Source organism: Castor canadensis, chromosome X (genome assembly GCF_047511655.1).
Source record: "Castor canadensis chromosome X, mCasCan1.hap1v2, whole genome shotgun sequence".
NCBI classification, from domain to species: Eukaryota; Metazoa; Chordata; class Mammalia; order Rodentia; family Castoridae; genus Castor; species Castor canadensis.
The window spans coordinates 57,215,171-57,241,183 of NC_133405.1; the positions used below are offsets into that span (position 1 = coordinate 57,215,171).

General features: G+C 35.1%; 1 protein-coding gene across 4 annotated transcripts in view; it reads right to left on the reverse strand.

Moving 5' to 3' along the window:
• The window catches only part of Diaph2 (diaphanous related formin 2), an 879,521-nt gene that overhangs the window by 775,099 nt on the left and 78,409 nt on the right, over positions 1–26,013 (reverse strand). For 3 of the 4 annotated variants that reach the window (XM_074062668.1, XM_074062666.1, XM_074062669.1), the window contains one exon: positions 24,196–24,216. The exons of the other annotated variant lie outside the window; for it this stretch is intronic. In XM_074062668.1, coding sequence (XP_073918769.1) covers positions 24,196–24,216 — 21 coding nt within the window. The remainder of the gene's footprint in view (positions 1–24,195; positions 24,217–26,013) is intronic. 4 annotated transcript variants of the gene reach the window in all.

Consider the following 26,013-nt stretch of genomic DNA (forward strand, 5'->3'; position numbering starts at 1 on the left):
TCTTTACCTTTAAAAAAAATCACTGTTTTTTTCTTTACACAGAATATTACAATCCCCTATATTTGAGGACTTCAAAAATATATTCGTTCGAAATCCATTTCTTGGTTCCCACTGAGATTTAAATTACCTGAAACTAATAGCCTCGCTGCAAGAATTCTATTCCATGGCTTGTAAGTTGAATTCACCAGCATGACATCTATGTTTTATATATGTAAATTCCATAGGTTTACTGTAAATTCATGACAACAACAGTGGTTGCCTAAAAAAATTGTTACTGCTACTGAAACAAATACTCAAAATGAGACAGGAAGTAGCCATAATTTTTCTTGCTTGCCTATTCTGTTGAGGTAATCATGAAAAAATATTGGAGACCATCTAGAGCACAAAAACTAAGATAGCAGCTGGAGCAATATAAACTACATGAAAAAGAAATATTTGCATATAAATCAAAGTAAGCAATAAGGCTTACATCATGGTTCATAATTAAAAATTATTTTATTACAGAAGATACTGCTTGCATACTACCTTCAATTATTACATCTAAAATTTGGCATGGGCAATATTAAAAGAAAATTTACTAGCAATAACACAAACAGTACTGACCCATGTTTTCCTTTACCTTTTGAATTCTTCTGAATACTACAAGAAATCTAGTCCACAGAACGATGTAGCTATTACTGGAGTAAAGTGAAAGGATTAGTGTCAATAGCAGGAAAGTAAAACCCAAGGAAAGGTGTTTCAGTTTGGGGCTCTCTCACTTATCGTCTATAAGTATTTATTTCCTCTCTTAAATAACAATGCAAATAACATTGTCGGAGCTCATCAATTATATTTGCTCTCAGTTTTGATGCTTTCACAAAATCTGCTTGCAATCACAACTATTCACAACAGACATGACTAATTTCAAGTTCTAATTACCTGTAGCCCCTGTTGCCGCAGTACCTTAATTACTCCCTGGTCATCAGGTGGGCACTTATAGTAGGTGAGCAACTTCTTCACAGGTTATCAAAGGGCCATTTAGTTCATTTCAGCTGCCAAATGCTTGATTACTACCACACTAAATAACTTTTATACTGCATAATAGTGTGAAGTTTCACGGGTGGCAACAAGGGACTTTTAATACATTTCTGTGGAAAAGGACCTATAGGTACAATATTATCTTTGATCAGCTCCCTTGGTTTCCTCAACTCTATGTTCAAACATCCACAGGTTTCTTTGACCTTGTGAAAGCCTTCACTTGACTCTGCTCACCCACTTGTTCCCTGTAGTCCTCAAGCACATTCTCCTCAGCTGCTCTATTTTTTTACATTAGATTCAGTTCATCCTTTTGCTCTCTAAACAGAAGCACAGTATTTAGCCTTTAACTCTTTTCTGTTTCTCTTGCCCTTAGGGAGCCCACAATTCTCCAAGGTTCAGATTATGGATCCTATATGACGAATGCTATCATTTGACTGTCTCCTCCAGAATCCATGTTGAAATTTGGTGGTCACTGTGATCATGTTAGAAGGTGGAACCTTAGGGCCACATGGGCTGTGCCCTCATGGGTGGCACTAATGCTGTTGCAAAAGGGCAAGTTCGGCATCCTTTCACTTCTTTGCCCTTCTGCCTTCCACCTTGTTAGGACATTGCATTACTCCCCTCTGGAGGACACAGCAAGATGGCACCCATCGATGCTAGTGCCTTAATCTTGAACTTTCTAGGCTCCAGAACTGTAAGAAAATATATTTCTGTTCTTTATAAATTACCCAGTCTCAGATATTGTATTATAGAAGCACAAAAAGACTAAGACAAAGACCAACAAAATAACTCTTGCTCTCCCCTTTTACCTAATTTCTATTCCGTTTCCCCAACAGCATAACAGGCGTTTCCATTTATTTTTGACTACTTCTACAAACAAACCCAGTTTTTGTGTCCAAAATCAAATTTTTCCTTCCTGTACTAAAAACAGTAGCAGTGACTGGCACTTAATTCTTACAATTTACCTTATAAGTAGATACTATTAAAACCAGGACTACATAGTCTACCAGGATTCAAACCCATTTAAACTCCAGAAGTTGCATTCCTTTTTGGGGGAGGCAATACTGAGGTTTGAACTCAAGGCCTCATGCTTGCTAGGCAGGCACTCTACTACTTGAATCACTTCATCAGCCCCAGAGACTGCATTGTTAAACACCACTGCTCATCATATCTAAGATCATCTGATTGTGATTTAGCCAACCCTATAAAAATAGGTATTCTAATTGTAGTCAAGGTCCACCTAACATTTCCAAGGTCTCCATTGATGATATTTCCACAGTAATCAATACCTAGATAGTTAAGATAGATTCCACTGAAGCCCCACTTTATCATCCATGCCCAATGCCCCTGGCTACTCCCCAAACTCATGGGCCATACTCCACAGCATCATGTTTCTAATTTACCAAGTCCTATACATAATTCAGAGATGTTAGGAAGGAAAGATATGTTTAAGTTGGTTTGGATATGTGACCACCTCCTCTTTAATTTCTTAAAACACAAATGCATTTCATTATGCTCATTTAATTGTAGAGGCTTATATTTACATTATTGTTTTTATATGGGTTTCAGAAATGTTTCTGTGAACAAAGGAATGTCCTCCTAAAGAACTAAAGTTAAAAGGACTGGGTTATATTTCAACAAATATTAGCAATTCCATATATCTACAACAATAAGAAATCAAAGGCCAGAATATATTTCTTGATTCAAGCTAGTGAACAATAAACAAATATATTTGATGAGATTTCAATATGGATCTTAATATTTTAATACAAATAAATGGCTTACTCATGAAGATGATTTACATACTCATCTGGATGCTTTATTAGTTTTAGCAACATGAGGGAATTTTATATGTATAATTATGTAATCTGTCTTGGTCATTATTTGCAAAGAAAACTAGTACACTTATATGGGGCTTTTAAATCCCAACCAGCCAGAAAGCAGATCAATAAAGCAAAACACCTCCCTACCTAGAATCAGTAGGGAATGAGACATTTTAGGAAAAAAATATTCTAAGAAGATGAAAGTTTCCGTTCGAACACATCTATTTCAAGGTGTTAGGTTGAAACATGTCTCTGTCTGTCTATAATGTACAGTCTATACTTGCCAGTAATCCAAACATATTACAATATGCTGAAGATGTGACTGAGATACTCACATGCAGATGGGTAGTTACTAGGGCCAAATTATTGACCAATGTGTGTTATAGATTCTACATTCACAATTTATCCTTAGAAATTAATAGGATACCAGTATATTTTCTGTTTATATGAGCATTAAGTACACAAAATAGAGGAGCAATTCCCTCAGGGACAAGGGAGGGCACTTGTTCCAGGTATAGTCTGTCCTCAGAATCAAGGTTGAGAAGAGGAGGGGGAGAAGGCTTCTCGAACTGGGGACATTCCTATCTGCTGTTAACTCCCATAGAGGCAATGCCTTGTAACTCTGCCTTATAAACCTCTTTGCTCCTTGACCTGCTGATGTACAAAGCACTTCTATATATATCTTTGTGACATTTCTCTTCCAAACTATCTCAGTCACTATTTCTAAACATCATCAGAAAATTATTACCATCATCTCCAGTTTGCATCTGCTACTAATGGTTTTAATATCTGCAAGCCATTGATGTTAATACTATCACTGATCATCTCTACTCTTCTCTCCCTTCTTACTCTCTTTTTTCTTTTTAGCTTCTGTCCAATAAAGCCAGGCTTCTGAAGTTGGTTACCAGCCTGAACATACCTTTCTCTCTTGTCATCAAACGAATAACACAATGTGTAAAAATTTAAGTTCCTGACTCCTCCTTAGTTCTGGCTGGTGTCTCCCCCTCCTTCCTTCTCATCTCCTCCTATTTTAGTCATAACACAGATATCCAGGCCTTTTCTCATCATCACAGTAGATACTTGCTCCACCCTTATACAGTGGTTTCTGCTCTGGTTGTTTTACCAGTATCACAATACTTATCCTTGGCTTACTAAGATTTCACTGTGGTCAAATTTTATGCAGTGGTCACTTAATGCCACATAATCCTTAGCAGAGAAAGAAAATACTTTAGGAGAGGTTAATACAACTGAATTTTTATGAAATAGAATGCTCAATTTATAAAGATATATTGAAAACTAGAAAATGTGACCTCTATATCCTCCAGAGTGAAAGACCAGAAACCTATCAAAAAAATCGACAATTTGTTCTAACTCTAGCCCATGGAAACTTTAAGTTCCAGGGAACATTCTTCCCCTTTTGTTTCCTGCCCCACCCAGACTCTAGAAAAGTATTTATTGAGCTCAGTAAGTGCTCAATAAATATTTGTAAATAAATAACATAAATACTGAAGACACAGAGCGGGACTTATATAGCCATTAAACAGCAGTATAAAAGATTCATACTTTTGAAACTGGGTAAATTTATATACATCTAAAATCTCTGTGATCATTTTTAGGCCTCTACTTTCAATAGCATTCATTTTATTTCTCAAAATTTAAGTCTATTCTGTAAATATGTGTTTTAACACATCTAAATTTTAGTTCAGTCTATTTCTACCTATTAGTTATCCAATATACCATTTTATCTAAGCTTTTCTCCTTGCATAAGAAAGCCACAGTTGGGATGTAGCTCAGTAGTACAGCACATGCCTAACATACATAAGGCCCTGGGTTGATCTGCAGTACCACAATAGAAAAAAAGTCTTTCTTTCTGGGTATGTGGGAAGCCAAAGGCAGGAGGATCACTATTTAACCTGATGAGACTTTGTCTAAAACAAAAAATTAATCTATTAGACTAGGGGTGTAGTTCATGGAACAGTACTTCCCAAGTAAGCACAAAGCCCTGGGTTCAATCTCCAGTACCAAAGGAGAGGGGGAGGAGGATATTTTCTCTAAGATCATTGGTTTAAAAGGTTTTCTTCTCCAGGACTGTCCATTTTTCAAGCATATTAGTGTTCATAAGAAGGAACTGATTTTATATGCCAGTCAAGAACAATGAGACAATTTGGGCAAACAGAAACACCTAACACCAGGCAAGAGTTTCAAATCCTATGAAACAAAGCATCCAGATGACTTATGCAGTTTGCTTTAGCTGTATTATATGAAGAAAAAACAGATCTTCAAAAATAAGAATCTGCAAATGTTAAGAGTATTAAAATGCAATGTTGTGATACTTTACCATTAAAGTGGCAAAGAGAAGCCACATTCTGAGCTGTACACATACATGAATTTATCAGGTATTACTGATATCAGTATCAGGTATACTGATTTGGAGGTTTTTCAACATATACGTTACTGTTGTAACTTCTTAAATAAGTAGAGCTCTCTTTTCCAACAGAACTAGAAAAGGGAGACATTTGCAGAACTCATGAAACACCTTTAATAAAAGCCTAGGGTGAAGAACTTGCAAAAGAGATCATTTGAAAAAGCACCATCTGGATGATCAAATACTATGGCAACCCACACTGCACTAGGCAAACACCATAATTTTTTTTTTTCAGAAACACATCTGCAGGTATTTATACATTCATGCTTGATAATTCAGAAAAATAAACACTCATGACTTTTTAAACAATAGGGTAACTTTCAAAACGAAGATGGATAACAGTATCCTAATTCAACAGCAATCTTTTATAGGGTTTCTTACATCCAATAAGTTAAAAAAGAAGATTTTAATGCTTAGAATATTCAGGACTATAAAACAATAACAACTGCAATGAATAAATGCATCTTGTTAGACGTTTCACTACTTTATATTCCACTCCACCTGTGTAATGTTTTCTTCTAGGAGAAAAACAGAACAGCTCCTGGATGAGGGGTACTAAATAAATATGGGCATAGCTAACTCATAAATTACAAACCAAACATGTGTTGTTCAATTTCTTTATGTGTTATTTTCAGTAAGCAACTGAAAAGCCTGTGCAGAGTGGCTATCAATATGTTATGGCAATGAACTAAATGTAAATGAAGAATTGGTGGGTCCATACTGATATTTAAAAAAAAACAATCAAAAAAGGGAGGGGAAGTAAGGGAAAGCTCCACTTTACAGAAAAATGCCAGGTGACAAATATGAAGGAAAGATGAAATTAGAAAGTCAAAATTTTGTGACAATGCTAGTTATAACTGATACCAGCAAAACTGTCATCCACAGATGCTTTAAGTATATTAACTGTTGCTGGGGCACAGTTATTTCACAATATCAAAGCATACATCACTTTTTTAATTAGGAAGACAAACAGCCTCCTAAACCAAATAACCACAGTTAATATCACCAGTGTCAGCAAACTGATACCCATGTGCCTCATGTTTGATGCACTGAAGCAAACATCACCTCTGTAGCATCCCTGCCAAAAATATTTACCCTAAATTTATCCATGAGGTAACAATCTGACAAATCCAAGTCGAAAAGCATTCTGCAAAATAATTGGCTTGGTATCTTCAAAGTGTTCATGACATTTTTTAAAGGTCTAGGAGCTATTCTAGATTAGAGACAATTAAGAAGATATAACACATAGATATGATGTATGATCCTTGACCAGACTCTAGGAAATTATAAAAGATATTATTGGACTAGTTGGGGAAATTTGAATATGGGCAGTATATGAGATAATAGCATTTATCAGTGATAAATTCCCTGAGTTTGATAATTACACTGTGCTAATATAGGAGAAGTTCCTTTTTCTTAGGAGAGATAAACTTAACTATTTAGGAGTAAGGCATAACAATCAGCCACTAAAACTCACAAAAGAGAAAAAAGAAATAAGAAAAAGAATAAAGTAAATATAATATAATGTTAACAATAATAGAATCTGAGTGAAGGTATATGAGTATTCATTATAATATGTTTGCAGTGATTCTGTATGTTTGAATTTTCTCAGAATAAGAAATTAAAGCAAATACTAAATTGTGGCAGTGGTCTCTTTACACATTCATAAATTTAAAAAGGACAAAATGCGTTAACTATAGAATAATCAGTTCATTCCTTTAATAAAGGTATTAACAGACAAAATTACAATCTTGTTTTAACTCATTTTGAATTTGTTATATACAAAAAGCTCAAAAAATTTGGGGGCAATTTTAATCAACTTCTTAAAATGTGATAACTCAGAAATAAAATTAAAATTATGCAGTTGTGTACTCACATACAATCTGATGTGACATTTTATAATCAGACTACATTAAAAACAAAAGCATGAAATTGTTTTAGCAGCAATTTCAGCCTAGTCATCTGTTTAATACAAGTAATTTTTCCAAATGAAAATCTTGCTTCATTGGCAAGAGTGATTCAACAGCGCCCCCCAAACATAATGAAAATTGAGGCTTTAAAAATTTTGTGAGATTTATTGATAAATTTTCTCCTACTACTTATCCATTCGATACCTCTAGATTTTTCTCCATATTACTTATATTTCATAGAGATTTCATGTTGTTTCACATCTTGATAGCAATTTGTATATTATTTTAATGCCATAATGGGATAGATCACGGATATTTTTCATTTGACTTTAAAAGCTATCCAGGAAAACACATTAAAAGATGGCTGGCAACTGTTTATATATTCAAATATTTTCAAAGATAAAATCATGTTGCAACTATTCAAGCCATAAATGCTTCTAAATATTGAGTTTTCAATAACCAGACTACAATTAAAGGAAGTAAAGATGCCAAGGTTTATTGAAGTATTACTTTGCTATGATAAGCTATAATCTACCAAAATTATCTGTATCAGTTTACTTCATCATAAAACTGAGATTCATTTCTGAAAGGGAAGCATAGCTACAAAAAGCAGTAAAAAACTATTCTAAAAATATAACTACACAGCAGAGAAAAGACTGAATATAAATGCACCAAATTACTAACAGTGATTTATGTAAGGGTTAGAAGAGTATGGATGACCTTTTTGATTCCCTTTCCTTAATTTCATTATCTAATTATCTGAAATGTGTTGTATTACTCTTATAGTGAGAATAGCAAACTTGAAAAGGACTTATTTAAATAGTATATTTAAAGGAAACATGGCTTTTTGTATTTTAAACATTTAGTACTACTTTAAAAGATGCAAATTCTTAATTACTACCACAAACCTGAAAGTAGTATGCCAGAAACTTTCCCATTTCAAAGTTCACTTGTCTCCAGTTTTAGAAAAACTTATTGAACTCCTAATTTATAGAGTATATATATAATATTCAGGTGGAAAAAAAGTTCAAACCAAATGTGAAAATGATACCATGGCTGCACAGTTTAAAATGTAGATATTTTAACATTTACATAGAATATTAGCAATAATGCTCACAGTTGCTTGCGCCTTTTTGTAAAGACTGTGAGATTAAACATAGTCTGAGGCACAGGAGCCATCTTAGAAGACCTGAGCTTTTACAGGTTATACCTATAATTGGCTTCTACGCTGACACTAAGGACTAAAGGAATGGATGTATGAACACATTATAAGCTAGCAGTCATTGTGGTTCAACACATTCTTCCAAAATGTATAGTAGGAACCACCATGACAATCTTTTCTTAAACTGATTATTACTATAATGACTTAAATGTGTAGCATGTTTTCTAGTTTACAAAATGCTTCAGATCTCTAGTAGGATGGCAGAATAAATACAGATAAAGAGCCAGGGCTCAAGAAAAGGTGAGTTTTTTATCCTAAATCACACAGCAATTTAGAGATAGATCCCTGACCTAAGTTTCAAAGTCCAAATGCTGTAATTTTTCACTATGTTCTAATTTATGCTTTAACCATCCATTTCATATGGTGGTTTTCCTATGGGTTTGATTCACTTTATGTAAACAACAAGCTGTGAACAAACTCAGTTGGAAAAAAATTCCATATGAACAATCAGGATGTTTCTAGTTGGTTTGATGAAGAACTGTTTTTGGCGTTTCCTAAATGATGGGGGAAAACTTGAAGGGGGTTAAAAACTTCTTGGTATTTTTTAGTCACATCTGTATACAAAAGTCATAGTCATAACAACTAGAAGTGGCACCACTAGAGTTTCAGGATAAGATAGCGAATTAAAAGCTTCCTCCATGTGATTCCACAGATGAGAAGAGTCAGAGTAGCAAAGGGCAGACTATATTCTGAAAAGGGAGAGGAGGAGCATCAGAAGTCATGCATTAGAGACACCTGCACACCCTTGTTTATCACGGCACTATTCACAATGGCCAATTGTGGCATCAGCCTAGGTGCCCATCAACTAATGAACAGAAAAAGAAAATGTGATGATATATATGTACATATACATATATATACACAACACAATAGGGTGTTATTCTGCCATAAAGAAGAATGAAATATCATGTCACTTACAGGGAAATGAATGGAACTAGAGATCATCATGTTAAGCAAAATAAGTCAGAATCAAAAAGACAAATATAGGTTTTCTCTAATATGTGGAATCTACAATTAAAAAAAAAAAGACATGAAAGTAGTAGGGAAACTATTTGGAAAGAGGAAGGGGGTCAGCAGGACCAGGGAGGAGGGATAAATGTGGGTAGTGGAGAGTGAATATTATCAAAATACATTAAATATATGTATGGAAATGTCATAATGAAACTAATGATTTTGTACAATTAATATAAGGTAATAAAAATAACAAGAAAAATGGAACCATTAAAATTGAAGAAACACACACAATGAGTAAAATGAGAAGGAAAACATTTAGATTGAGTAAATAATCATGTTGTGCTTATAGTTATGAGGCCCAAATCTACACAAAGTATGAAAGCAATTAAAAACAAGACCATAAGGCTGGAAACACTGGCTCACACCTTTAATTTCAGCTACCTGGGAAGTAAAGATAGGCAGATTGCACTTTGAAGCCAGCCATGGCAAAAGTTAGCAAGACCCTATGTCAAAGAACAAGGTAGGCTTGGAGGCTTGCACCTGTAATGCCATCTGCATGGGAGGCAGAGGTAGGTCCTCTAAGTCCAAAGCTGGTCTCATCAAAACAATGTGAGACCCTACCTGAAAAATAACTAAAGCAAAAAAATGCTGGGGGTGTGGCTCAAGTGGGAGAGCACTTGCCTGGCAAGCAGGAGGCCCTGAGTTCAAACATGAGTACTGCCAAAATGAAAAGAAAAAGTAAATAAATAAATAAATAAAAGATCACAATAGCTGGAAAAATTAAAGAAAGTGGGTGAAAAAGCTGAGGAATCACTTAAATTTGCAAGTACCCTAAGAGAGATTGCATGAATAATTGTCTTCAGTGGAAGCAGAAAATTTATCAAGAAAGAAAAGATCTAAATTGAAATAGGAGAGATTTACTTTTATTCTTGAAACAAAAAGAATTTTAAGGTGCTGGATTGTGTTACCAAAGTGAGGGAACTCTTTTCAAGAAGCATTATAAAATAAGTAGCAGCTTTCTGATTTCAGTTTATATATATATAGTTCAGTAGCAGAGCAGTTGCGAGTATGTAGAGACTGAACAAAGGGATGCTTAATTATTTTTCTGCTGTTACGGCCTGGTGTATTTTAAAATGTCTAAGGTGTATTAAGACATGGTTCTTGCCCTCTGAGAGCTTATAAGCATTTTAATTACACAGTATTAATTAAACAAAATTAATGTTTAATTGAAATTAATTATAAAAGGCAAGAGTGCATAAGAAAGGTGAACACGGATGGTATAAAACTCAAAGAGGCACAATGTTTAATCTACTTTAGACATAGGGAAAATGGTTTAGAGAAAATGATAGACCACTGGTAAAAATGGAATTATTTCTATTATTTATGTTTGGTTCCTAATGCAGCAGCATGGTTTCTCTTACTTTCTCCTCACACTGCAGTTGTGCAGTATCATCTGTTTATCTGCATGGATGTTACCTGTTTGTAACTATCTACTACAAAAGTAAAAACATCATTTCTGCTCCTTTTGGGCACGTAGAGCTACATGTGCAGAGAGGTATTTTGTTCCCTGAGATAGGGAAGTGCTTCCATGGGCCGGGCTCTGTCTGTGCTGTAGGTATGAACTGGAAATACTCTCTAGTTTATCAACAGAGTAGGCAGAGCAGGCACCCATGGTGTCAATCATTATCCACAGCTGCCTGAAATCCACCAACTCTTAGGTATTGTAAGAAGCCAACCTCTGAAGTCGATCTGCCCCATGCATGTTCTGGCTCTCCTACTTCCTTACTGTGAAACTCCAGACAATGCTCACACTTTTCGAAGCCTCACTTTCCTCATCTATAAAATAGGACTGATAAGTTTTTACACGAAGCCTGCTTAGCACAATTCCTGGCACATAGTATTCTTTAAAAGTTAGATACCATTGAGTATTAAATACAACAAAATGAATTCTATATACAATATTGGTATACTAGTCCTGCCATAATAATAATAATAACAATTAAACAAGAGACTGAGTGACCTGAACAACAGAATTTTACTTTCCTCCAGTTCTTGAGGCTAAAAGTCAAACATTAAAATGTCAACAAGTTTGGTTTCTCCTGAAGCCTCTCTCATTGGCCTGCAGAAGGCTAACTTCTTTGTGTGAATGTCCAAATTTCCTCTATTTATCAGGATACTAGTCAAATTGGATTAGGCTCATCCTATCAGCCTCATTTTCATGTAATCCTTTAAAGACTCTATCTTCAAATACAGACACATTCTGAGGCACTAAGCATTAGGGCTTCAACACATGAATTTGGGGTGGACACGATTCAGCTCATGACATATATACATTTTCCCATTCTAAGCAAAGGCATTGCACACAATAATAAAGTCTGAAATAATATGGGGAAAGAGCCTCGATTCTCTTATATACTACATCTCAGCTTTCTAATATAGAAGGAACATATTTATGCTCATTTGGTTTTGTGAGGATAAGCAGGTAGATAGATAAATAAGAGACATAAGTGCAAGTATATACAGATCACATCTAGTGTATACAGATGGCAATCACACTTTGTGGAACAGCTCTCTGAATGCATAACCACTCTGACAAAAAACCATCATCATCATCAATCAAAATAAATGATTGACCTAAAGTACACAAATCAGTTACTGTTCATTCCCCAAGCACAAGAATCACATTGCACAAGCACTTATTTCCTTAGATCACAAGTTCATTGGAGAGAACAATGATGACAGGTTAGTAGAAATTTACAAGCAGATCAGCATAAAAACTGAACCTAGAAAGCTTTCAATATCTTCCAATGATGCTATTAAAATTTATTTTTGTTTTCTATATACTTTTGGTAAGTAATTGTGGTAGGAACTATAATGGAGCATGCAATTACTATAGAATCTCTCTAACCAGTCTCCAGAAATTGGAGTATGGAGGTAATGCCTTCATCAAAAACTGATGCACAAACCTATATAAATAAAGCTAACTACACATGGTAGCTTAAATGAAAAAACATGTGAAAGGGCTTTAAATACTCTAAACCCTTTAATAATTTAAGGTAGAAGCTGGCCGTGGTTGGTGCAGGCCTGTAATCTCAGTACTTGGGAAGATGAGGCAGGAGGATCATGAGTTCCAGGCCAGCCTGGGCTATAAAGCAAGACCCCATTTCTAAATAAATGCATAAGTAAACAAACTAAGAAATCTAGGGAGGCATTTTTAAAATAATCCCAGTCTGCCCTTAATCCCATTTGAAAGACCTAATGTTGGTTTAACCAAATAGCCCCTTCCTCATAGATAATCACATAAAAGAAACTTGGTTAGCTAAACAGAAAATGGAATCAGATATGAGAATGAGCCAAAATTTGCTATACAGAAAGTTAAGGTAGCAAGCTAGAATGGAGAATGCATTGCCAGGGGGAAGGGGCGGGGGGGGGGATGTTACCCTTGTATCATGCCACTTTTTTTTTTTTTATACTGGCAATAACAAATTTTACATAGAGCTTTTAAAGGATACATGGTGTTGAGATTATATCATTTAACAACAAAAAAAAAACAAAAAAACATAGCATACCATTATCTCATGCTATGATATATACACATAGCATATATAGCCTATCAAAATTTTTGCCAGAGTTGAAAAGTGAAATAGATCAACCTGATTAGGAACAATGGCTACATTAGTTTTAAATGTCTTATATAAAAGAAAGCATCAGGTTTTGAATCTACTCTTTTACTTAACTGTATACACAGAGAAAAATTTTCAGTGGAAATGTCTAACATTATCACAACCAGAATACACAGGTAATAAAGTTGCAATGCAGAATCCTATGTGAAAAGTACATCTTTTTGTTTCCAAAGCAGGATATATTTTAAAACATAACTACCCTTACTCATAAATGTTAATATAATCAATTTATAAAACATATGTCTAAATATAATGTCAAGTTCATGCTGTCTTTTAGACATTTCCAAATGCTTACGGTATAATGGCTTGCTAATATTTCATAATCTACATTAACACTGCATTTCTAAACAATGAATTTAACATGACATAATGAAATAATGTAATTTATGACAATGTACTAGGAGGGAAGGTAATGATAAGAAACTGTTTTTAAAAGGAATGTAGATTTAAATAATGAAACCTTTCAAAACATATACAGATATCCTTATCCAAAACAAGTATAATATACAAGTCAACTTGAAGTATTAAAACATTAGGAAATAAGAAAGTAACTACTCATTTCATATAATGAATGTGAAATTAGACAAGACTGAAATGAGTACTTTAATAGTGTTTGTGCCATTTTTAAGAGATCGGTTATATGCCATCATTAAATAGTCTCAGGTCTTATTTTCATCTGATTACCAAATGAGTTTTTCTACTTTATATATACTAGTTAAAAAATAATGGCATTATTTTTATTCTGATTGAATTTATATTTTTAACAAAAGTGTCACCAGCATAAAACTAAATATTTTACAGCAACTACTCTACAATCTCTAAACCCATAAGAAAAAAAACAATCAAGTTGGAGTACAAGAAAGTTAATATTATCACCATGAAGCAACTACTTCAAACTCCAATAATCAATGTTTTGTCTCCCCCTTCTGGACTACATAGTTATGAAAAAAATGAGCAAAAATACTTTTTTCACATAGTATATTCAAATAATTGGCCTGGCACTAGTATAATATTAACATCAGGTAATCATTAAGATACTGTTCTATTAATAACCTAATAAAACTGCAATTTAATAATGTGGTAATAGCTAAACAGCCCACAAAAACATACTGCCACACTTAGTGATATTTTATGGATATTACTATTACTAGATCACTTATAGTAGCAAATATATAGAAAACATTTTGAATCTGTTACTTTGAATCTGGCCATAAATGTATACTTTTAACAGGAAGTTACTCTAGTCATTACCTTCCTCACCAGCCTGGGAAAACAAACCCACTTGGCTGTACTTTGAGAAATAGGTCCTACAAATGGTCACCTGATTAGTGCCAATGATTCTTGTGCCCCAATTAGGGCACACATTTGTGCTTGACCTTCATTATGATGGGCTTATCCTCTTGACTACAATAATTTAGAAACACTTCATAATATACAAATGTGACCTTTTAATTACCTAATAAACAATACCACAGGCTACCAAAATGCTTAGCTCTTTTCTACCTGGGCCTAGTGAATCATCTAGATGGATACATAGGCTTCATTAACAAGTAAAGACATCCGGGCTTCTGTTTACAAACAGGTAAAAGTTATTTGGATAATAATCAATGTGCAGCAGCAATGTGCAGAGACTATATTTAAAATAGTAAAAGCAGTAGTTTGAAACAGAGAACCACATTGCAAAATTATAATGCTAATGCTAAAGATATGTTCTAAACTGGTGAAACTTTACTCCTGCTTTGTGATCTCGGTCCTTTCTCATTGATTTACATGGCTAACTAAAATTAACTTGGACTCCAAGATAGTCTTGCTCCTGACTTCTACATGAGTGCTCAGGTTATCTTAGTCATCCATGCTTGAAATTTTGGTCATTATTGATTCACATATCTTTTTGGCCCTTTTTAATCATTTGCTGAGGCTGATACACTCTACCCTCATAATCTCTCTCTCACACACACCTATACCCTCAATTTAGTTTCTACTAACAACACTCCAGTTCAAGGTCTTATTACTTAAACTATTACAACAACCCCCTGTTGATCTCCCTGCCCTCATCTCTTACCTCTCCAATTTCCACTGCTACATTAATCTTCCCCAGTACATCTAGGATTTAGTCATTCCATGGCTCAAAACCTTCCAGGATTCCTCACTAACTATTAAAGTCACAACTCCTCAGCATCTCTGTCTTAAAAATGACCTCCACCTACATTCCCAAATTCCGGGAAGCTAACTATGCTTAACCTGTTTTTACTCACCCTAAGGAGCTCTTGGGTTGGTTACTAAATATTCCCATAGCATCCTGTGTTCACCCACTCTATCCACAGTGGCCACTTTGCAATTCTTCAAATATACCATGAACACTTCTGCACCAAGGTCTTTGCACTTGACATTCTCTCTGCCTTCAAAGCTCTCCCCTTAGACATTTGCATGGCTCTCTCCATTTTCATTGAGGTCTCTGTTCAAATATCATTTGCTCAGAGAGCTCACCTATTTAAAATTGCACATCCCTGATCACTCTGCTATCTCACTTTCCATTTTTGTTTTTTTCTTTCACAGCTGTGATATGTATCTTCTTGTCTGTTAGCTCCATGAGAACTTTATCTGTGTAGTTTCTCAATCTAGTACTGTGACTGGACCTAGGAATTAGGATCAGTTTTTTAAATTGTCTTTTTCAGCTCCAGCTCCCTACAGGAAATATCATGCTGGAAGTGAAAAATGTCTCAAACTCACAAGCTTGGGTCCTGGCTCCAGGAAAAAGACTATCTTCCAATTCCCTAGCTTGGGCTCACAGGTAAATCTGCATATGCATATTTCCTGGCTTTTGTTCTACCCTTTCTATAAGTTGTAACATTGCTATGGGCAAGGTAGAGAGAAATTGAGAATGGCTCTCTCCCCAGTTTTGGTCAAAACTGTAAATAAATTCATTTTTCCATTTTTTAATATAGTATATCATTTTCTCCTAATGTAGACCAAGCATTTGAACCCAGAGCCAAGCCTTATTCCTGCCCCCCTCCCCTTAACAGCACCTAGAATAGTGTGCCTGACACATAACAAGTAATTAGTATCTTTTTGTTCAAGAAAGGAAACAAACTGTCACAAAGATTTACAAGGTCAGGGGAATGAATGAGTGGTGAATCAGGGACTCAAATTTAGGTCTTTCTGATGCCAAAACAAACACTTTCCCCAAAAGCCTTGGGCACTCAACTATTTATGTTATTAAATCACCTTATATTTACCATTGTAAGGTCTGGTCACTATAATTTTATTTTCCAACTATCATGTGTAATCATGCCAATTCTTACCTTTTTCACCCACAGAAGAATGCCTATTTTTCTACCTATGAAGAAATTATTCCTGGCTTGCAATGACATTGAATCAATCATCATAGTGGTTTTCTAAATCTGTTTTATACATGTTTCTAAATATAAAAACAATTTATGTTGGTTCACAAAGTCCTACAATGCTTATTTATAACTAGAAGCCATTGAAAAAAACAATCACTCAGTTCTTTCTGTTTCTTCCCTGCTCCAAATTCTCTTTGCTAGTTTTAGTTACTGGAAAATACTTCATCATTTCCCTTTGTAGATGGTATCTATACAAGATCCTCAACAATTTCACTGAATCTTTAAAGTAACCTTGTCAATGTTAACTTGAGACCACATACGAATTTTTAAATTTTTTTCTCAAAGCCCAGCAGTAATCTACACCAACATGTAGTTTCCAATAAATAGGAGAAGCATTCTCTTTGGAACATCCAGCTAAATCCTTCCTACCATTCTTGACCCAGAACAAATATTATTTCTCCCTTTACATCTCCAAATAGCACCTATCTTGAATACTTAGACAAAAAAAAAAGTAGCTCATAACCTTATTCATTTTACCATGTAGTCTTTATGCTACATGTCTTTCATATTTTGTAGGATTCACTATGTTTAACAGAAATATAACTGGGATATAGTATTATAAAGTTTATATATTAGATATATTAAATACAAACAATTCACTTTAAAAAACTATCCTGAATTTAGTATTGTTATCTTCACTTTACAATGGGGAAATTATGGTTCAGAGACATTGTACAAATTATCCAAGGTAACACAGCTAATATGCAGCAGACTAAGAATCAGAACCCAAGTCCATTTGCCTCTGAATACATGATTTCTATTAAAATGTGCATTTTTTATGAAATCTATACTGCAGATATAAAAAGACAGACCCATGGAATGATAGGAACTATTATTCAAGGGTATAAATTACTATAAAGTAAAATAGGAATGTCATAAAAGAAACCCTTAAGGAACATATCAAGTGATAGGAACAATAAGTGATTCTATAAGAAATTTTAAAAACAAAGTACTGTAGGAGTTCAGATAAATTATTAGGTGGAAATGGGGAAGAGAGGTTGGGGCCCAGGATTAAGATAGGCTTCATAGGAGAGCTATGGACTGTGGGCAGAATATTTACAAAGAAAGGAAAATTCCAGATTTTAAAAGTCTTAATAAGCAAAGTCAGAAGCAATATTACCTGAGGCTGAGGGGGTAGTTATGTTCAGATAACAGGCAGTTATCTAGTTTGACTTTTAAAGTTAAATAGTAAAAAGTGAGGCTGATAGTAGTTAAACACCAGCAAGGCCTCAAATGCCTTCATTTCTACTTTTAATCAACATTGGATAGACAAAGGAAAAACATGGCTGAGAAGACCTGGTTCATTTTATAGTCCATCTTCCTGGCTCTTACATCACTCCTTTTTTTTTTTTTTTTTTTTTTTTGACTAATGTAGGTAATCTCTAAGTAACTGCAATATTTAGGTTGATTATTCTAGAATTTCTTCTTTCTGGAGAAGAGCACCTCTATAAAGCTCCTACCTGCCCTTTTTATCAATAAACAAATATCTCCTATCTTTTGAAGATTAATGAGACCACAGCACTGTAACTGACTTTTACCAGAGTGGTGGTACTTATGTTCTTTATTCTTCCTTCTAGTCACAAAACAAGGAATCTCTAAGTAACTTAGAGATTAGAAATCTTCCTTAAGGCCTCCCTCCTACCTAAACTCTAAAACTAACCTTTAATCATTTCCTCTAAAGGCTGATTCCTAGTTTCCCCACTTTGTAGCAGGATTTGCCAGCTTAAATGTGAGAAGAAGATTCCAGATAAGACATGGGTATGAAACAGCTATACCACAGATCTGCATACTCTGGGAACCACATAGACCCTGCCTCTCACTTTGCAACCTTTACTACATTACATGATCAGGCCCTATCTTTATTTATTCTTTTTGCCTTCTTCCCCATCAGACCTAGCTTCTGGAAGGCAGAAGCTGTGGTCACTGGCAAAAAAAGACATGAAAGTGAATTATTACAATATTTTAAACGTATGTATGTAGATGTTGAACATGTTAAATGTACTTGGTGCTACAGAGAGGAAGGAGTTACCTAGGATACTTCTCCTAAGACTGACATGAAGCTTAATCGTCATGGATATTTAGGAGCTTGCTGGATCACAAAAGAAGAAAAGGGCATTCTGGCTCAAAAACATAGCATACACTTGATTTAGAAGTATTAAAGAAAAGTGTCATAAGGAATTGCCAGATGGTCCTGTATGGACAGAGGACAGGAATGCAGCTGTAAAGGACTTTTAAAAAGGAAGCAGAGATGAGATCACAAAGGGCAATCAGAAGCCATTTGAAGGTTTTGAGGAAGGAAATATCATCACCTCTGGTAATCATACAGGACATGCACTGGTTGGGTGACAGGCTGAAGACACAGGGACTGTTTAGAGGATACACCAACCACAGATATGGTAAGTGATTAGTTTATGAACTAAGAAACTAACAGTGTGGTAACTAAAGGAAAACATTTTAGGAGAAATAATAACTTAATAACTGGAATAATGAAGGGAGTGAATTCAAGTATGAAATATTTGATATATTGTAAGAATTTTGGTAAGTGCCACAATGTACCCCCAGCACAACAGGAAAAAAAAAAACTTAATAACTAATTGGATGCACAAGAATCAGTAATATTTTACTAGATTGTGGCATAGTTCATTTCTGCCCAAACCTCACAACTTTCTTTCAACTTGAGCTTTTAATCTTTCCAATATACATTTTTTGTCCCAACAAAGTCAATCTTGTCTCTCACTTTCCTCTTCCCTGCCCCCATACATGGTTTGATTCTCTCTCCAGGCCTTTGCATTTACTATTATTTCCAGAACCTGAGAGCTATTCTATGTTTCTTCTCCCTAGAGGAATCTCAGCCATCATAATTAACTATTTCTGAAATCCCAATTTAAATCCAGAAATTTGCATAGGACTTCTCCTAGTTATTCCAACCCTATTTCTCTCTCTCTTACTTATGAATTCCTATTACACTTATAGGCAGCATGCACAATGTAATATATTGATATTTCAACATGTATGAACTAAAGGTCACATTTAATTTTCACTTTCTAATCATCAATGTATGTAGCACAGTGCTTGGCACATAATAAGCATTTAATAAATATTTGCAGCCAGGCATGGTGGCTTAGGCCTATAATTCAAGTTACTGGAGAGGTGGAGATGGAGAGGATTACAGTTCAAGGCCAACCAGGGAAAAAAATTAGCAAGACTCTTATCTCAACAAATAAGCTAGGCATGGTGGTATACATTTGTACTCCCAGCTATACAGGCATAAGCAGTGCAAAAAGTGAGGCCCTACCTGAAAAATTACTAAATGAAAAATGGCTGGAGTTGTGCCTCAAGTGGTAGAGCACTTGCATAGCAAGTGCAAAGCCCTGAGTTTAGACCACAAATAGCCAAGGCAATACTCAGCAAAAAGAGCAATGCCGAAGGTATCACAATACCTGACTTCAAACTATATTACAAAGCCATAGCAATAAAAACAGCATGGTACTGGCACAAAAACAGACATGAAGATCAGTGGGACCAAATAGAGGACCGAAATATGAATCCACACAACTATACCCACTTCATTTTTGACAAAGGTGCCAAAAATATACGATGGAGAAAAGACAGCCTTTTCAACAAATGTTGCTGGGAAAAGTGGTTATCCATCTGCAAGAAACTGAACTAGATCCATGTCTATCACCCTGTACTAGTATCAACTCAAAATGGATATGGTAATGGCACAAAAACAGACATGAAGACCAGTGGAACAGAATAGAGGACCCAGATATGAAGCCACACAACTATAACCAACTTGTCTTTGACAAAGGAGCTAAAAATATACGATGGAGAAATAGCAGCCTCTTCACAAAAACTACTGGGAAAACTGGTTAGCAGTCTGCAAAAAACTGAAACTAGATCCATGTATATCACCCTATACCAAGATTAACTCAAAATGGATCAAGGATCTTAATATCAGACCACAAACTCTAAAGTTGATACAGGAAAGAGTAGGAAATACTCTGGAGTTAGTAGGTATAGGTAAGAAATTTCTCAACGAAACCCCAGCAGCACAGCAACTAAGAGATAGCATAGATAAATGGGACCTCATAAAGCTAAAAAGCTTCTGTTCATCAAAAGAAATGGTCTCTAAACTGAAGAGAACACCCACAGAGTGGGAGAAAATATTTGCCAACTATACATCAGACAAAGGACCGATAACCAGAATATATAGGGAACTTAAAAAACTAAATTCTCCCAAAACTAATGAACCAATAAAGAAATGGGCAAGTGAACTAAACAGAACTTTCTCAAAAGAAGAAATTCAAATGGCCAAAAAACACATGAAAAAATGCTCACCATCCCTAGCAATAAAGGAAATGCAAATTAAAACCATGCTAAGATTCCACCTCACCCCTGTTAGAATAGCCATCATCAGCAACACCACCAACAACAGGTGTTGGCGAGGATGCGGGGAAAAAGGAACCCTCTTACACTGTTGGTGGGAATGTAGACTAGTACAACCACTCTGGAAAAAAATTTGGAGGCTACTTAAAAAGCTGGACATCGATCTACCATTTGATCCAGCAATACCACTCTTGGGGATATACCCAAAAGACTGTGACAAAGGTTACTCCAGAGGCACCAGCACACCCATGTTTATTGCGGCACTATTCACAATAGCCAAGTTATGGAAACAGCCAAGATGCCCCACCACTGACGAATGGATTAAGAAAATGTGGTATCTATACACAGTGGAATTTTATGCAGCCATGAAGAAGAACGAAATGTTATCATTCACTGGTAAATGGATGGAATTGGAGAACATCATTCTGAGTGAGGTTAGCCTGGCCCAAAAGACCAAAATTCATATGTTCTCCCTCATATGTAGACATTAGATCAAGGGCAAACACAACAAGGGGATTGGACTTTGAGCACATGATAAAAGCGAGAGCACACAAGGGAGGGGTGAGGATAGGTAAGACACCTAAAAAATTAGCTAGCATTTGTTGCCCTTAATGCAGAGAAACTAAAGCAGATACCTGAAAAGCAACTGAGGCCAATAGGAAAAGGGGACCAGGAACTAAAGAAAAGGTTAGATCAAAAAGAATTAACATAGAAGGTAACACACACGCACAGGAAATCAATGTGAGTCAATGCCCTGTATAGCTATCCTTATCTCAACCAACAAAAACCCTTGTTCCTTCCTATTACTGCGTATACTCTCTCTACAACAAAATTAGAAATAAAGGCAAAATAGTTTCTGCTGGGTATTGAGGGGGTGGGGAGGAGAGGGAGGGGGTGGAGTGGGTGGTAAGGGAGGGGGTGGGGGCAGGGGGGAGAAATGACCCAAGCCTTGTATGCACATATGAATAATAAAAGAAAAAAAAAAAAAGGACCTAAATATCAGACCTGAAAGTATGAAGTTACTACAGGAAGAAACAGGAAACACTGGAACTAATAGGTATAGGCAAAGACTTCCTCAATAGAACCCCAGCAGCCCAGCAACTAAGAAAAAGAATGAATAAATGGGACTTCATAAAATTAAAAAGTTTCTGCACAACAAAAAGCTGGTCTCTAAACTGAAAAGACTACCTACAGAGTGGGAGAAAATATTTGCCAGCTATACACAGACAAGGGACTGATAACCAGAATATACAGGGAACTTAAGAAACTAAACTCTCCTAAAATCCATGAACCAATTAAGAAATGGACAACTGAACTAAACAGAACTTTTTCAAAAGAAGAAATTCAAATGGCAAAAAAACACATGAAAAAATGCTCACCATCTCTGGCCATGAAGGAAATGCAAATCAAACCCACACTAAGATTCCACCTCACCCCTGTTAGAATAGCCATCATCAAAAACACCAACAATATGTGTTGGCAAGGATGTGGGAAAAAAGGAACCCTAATCCACTGCTGGTTGGAATGCAAGCTGCTGCAACCACTCTGGAAAAAAATTTGGAGACTTTTTAAAAATGTAAACATAGACCTGTCATATGATCCACCAATCCCACTCCTGGGGATATACCCAAAGGAATGCAACACAGGTTACTCCAGAGGCACCTGCACATCCAAGTTTATTGCAGCGCTATTCACAATAGCCAAGTTATGGAAACAACCAAGATGCCCCACTACTGATGAATGGATCAAGAAAATGTGGTACTTGTATCCAATGGAATTTTACTCAGCCATGAAGAAAAATGAAATCTTATCATTTGCAGGTAAATGGATGGAACTAGAGAACATCATTCTGAGCGAGGTCAGCCAGGCTCAGAAGACCAAAAATCGTATGCTTTCCCTCATATGCAGACATTAGATCGAGGGCAAATGCAGCAATGTGGTTGGATTTGGATCACAAGACAAGGGGAGAGCACAAACGGGAGATATAGGCATAGGTAGAAAACCCAAAACATGAAAGCATTTGATGTCCCCACTCCAGAGGAATTAATACAGAAACCTTAAAACAACATGTTATCATGAGCAGGGGATCAGGAACCAATGTAAAGATCAATTAGAGTTGAATCAACATGGGTCGTAACACATGGGTACACAAAAGCAATAGTAGGAATCTCTCTGTATAGCTATCCTTAACTCAACTAACAAAAACGCTTTGTCTTCCTTATTATGCTTATGTCTTTTCTTCAACAAAATCAGTAATAAGGGCAAAACAGGACCTGTCTGGAACTGAGGGGGGGAAGGTGGGGAAGGGTGGGTGAGGGGGGCAGGGTGGAAAAATGACCCAAACAATGTATGCACATGTGAATAAATGAAAAAAAAAAAGCCCTGAGTTTAAATGTCAGTACTATGCCCCAAATTTAAAATAAATTAATTAATTACTATTTACTGATTTAAAAAAATGATCCCTATAGATGTCACAGGAAGGGAGGGAGGGAGGAAGGGAGGGAGGGGAGGAAGGGAGGGAGGGGAGGAAGGAAGGAAGAAAGAAAGGAAGGAAGAAAGGAAATTTTTAAAAGCAAAATAAATACTGAATACATTCATTCATCTAGATCCGTCTAGATCTTTAACATCTGTGATGTTAAAAATGTTACCTACCCTCTTCTCTAAATAAATGACACTTAGTCAAGAAAGCAACAGTAATTACAAATAGCTCTCAATCACAATGTTGGCCACTTTTGACTTGTTATGTAACAGTGTATCATGTAATTACAGTACTAAAATACAGTACCTAAAATATAAAACCTTTAAATGACAGCAACACAGAACCTTAAAAGATAATTCGAGCTAATCATTTCAATTTATTCATTTAATAATTGAACTCCAGAGAAATATGACTCACCCAAAATCACAGAACTGAAAAATAATACCCAACAATACCAAGCCCCCAGGCCTGATTGCATGGCAAGGGTAGCCGGCAAGGGTGGCCATCATTACACTATGTAGTTCAGTAGTACTAAAACTGAAGTGAGACGTTATAGCAAGAATTCCTATGAACAAAAAACCAGTATTTTAGGAGACTCCTTTTTCCGTCGGGAGAAACTGAGATTCAACACTCAATTTCATCAGAATCATATAGACTGATACAAGTATAATTAAAAAAAAAAACAGAAGACAGGTGAGCATATTCTAATTCTAAAACATTTCCCAAAACTACAAAGAATACTTAGCACAGCTAAACTCTAATCAGCTGAGCTAAATAATCATCTCACTGCTTTGGCAAAATATACACCAAACCTATACTATAAGCAAAAATCACAAATCCCAAAAGCACAAATTTAGATCTAAGGGTAAAACCCCTCTTTTGTACTTACCGTAACTTTACTTCCAACTATCTGCATACAGTGGTCAACGAAGAGTGGTTATGGTGTAAAAGAAAACAAACAGCAACAATATTAGTAATCAGAAGCTGTTCACATAAGTTACGTGTTTAGTAAATTAGTATAGTGCTAACTATACTTATATTTTCAATATTTTATAGCGACTAAAACAAATATATCAATAGTAATTTCTACCTTATTTCAAAAATATGTAAAATCTGAATAAGGATGCCTAAATAAGGGATAATCACTATTTGAAAAAAATTTAAATAGCAATTATCCCATACGGTACAATCTAAATATCAAGTAATGCAAACTTAAATGCAATCTGGCATCAGACATTTTACCTGCTCAATAGCACCGTAAAAAAAAAAAATCACAAACAAACCATTGACTGTTTTCCAAATATTGCTTTCCTTTTTTTACTATGGCAAGTTTGAAATTAAATATTTTAGAATATAAAGTATTCTATGTATTCTTTATGCATTTAAAGACACGTATAAAATTCAGAAGTGAGTTTTAGGTTGAAAACTGGAATATTTCATTCTCTTATAAATTTAAAGTCTATAATAGTTTATCTTACACTTGAAAATCATAAGATAGACTGCTTATTCCTCTAGTTTTCTAGGTCATCCTAGCATTCCTATAATAAAAATAAGAGTTTTCTATATAATGTGAGAACAAAGAAGCATTATCTAAACATGCACATATACATAAAGAGAAAATAGTTTAAAATTTTCAACTTGAAGCTTTCCTAATAGATATAAGAGAAGTTCTGAGAGGCAGAATTGTATTTTAGAAAGCAAGATATGAACTCATAGTTGTAAATATAATTTTATGCCAAAATCCAAACATAAATCATATCATTCTTATCAGATTCCCACACTTGAATATCAAGTAGTGTCCAAAAAAGAGCTAATCCACAATCTAAAATCATTAATTTGATAGCAGTTATTATCAAGATGTGTTCTATTTTTCAGCTACTGCTTTAAAAACAAAAATCAAATTTAATTGAAACCCAGGTAAGAATCCTAACTTGAACAGGGTCTCAGAAGATGCAAAAAGATAATGACAGTTTCCAAGTAAATTATCTCAGAGAATTCATGAGTCCAAAGAGAAAAACAAATTTTTTAAATATTCATTTAGCAGACTGTTTACAGGCAGTGATTTAGTTGAATAAAAGCCTCTTTGGTGCCATTAACAGTCTTCTGAATTGAAAGATATGCTATTGACCTAAATTATTTCCTCCCACCAAGAAAGACATAGGTCGTATTTGTACCTTGTTTATTTATCACAGATATGAGACTAAAAAAAAGAATGTAAGCTTGTGTTAACAATTACAGCAGGTCTCTGCTTAGTGAAACAATCAAAATATGGCTCATTTAAAAGATTCATTTGAAATGCAAAATGACTGCATTCAGCTAAAGCAAATATAGAGATAGATTAGATTGATTAGTCAAGGGAAGCTAAGAGAAACTAGTCTGGTCATGTCTGGATTTAATTGCTTCATCATATCCACACCATACCTGAAAACAACATGAGAAAGAAAGTATCTGAAAATGGCAAAAGCAAAACCATAGTAAATGTAAACACACACATACAGATATACTGAAGGTTTTAACCACTTGGTAAAAAAGGTAAATCTGGCAAATCTGTAGGTGTAGTTGATATCGCTATTTTAAATTATTTCCTATTGAGGTTTTTTTTTAATAAATGATACCTCTCAATGGCTCCATGTGTCTTCAAAAATATAACCTAACATATTCTAAAATCTATACTTCAAAGATAGTGATTTAAACTAGAAATAAACTA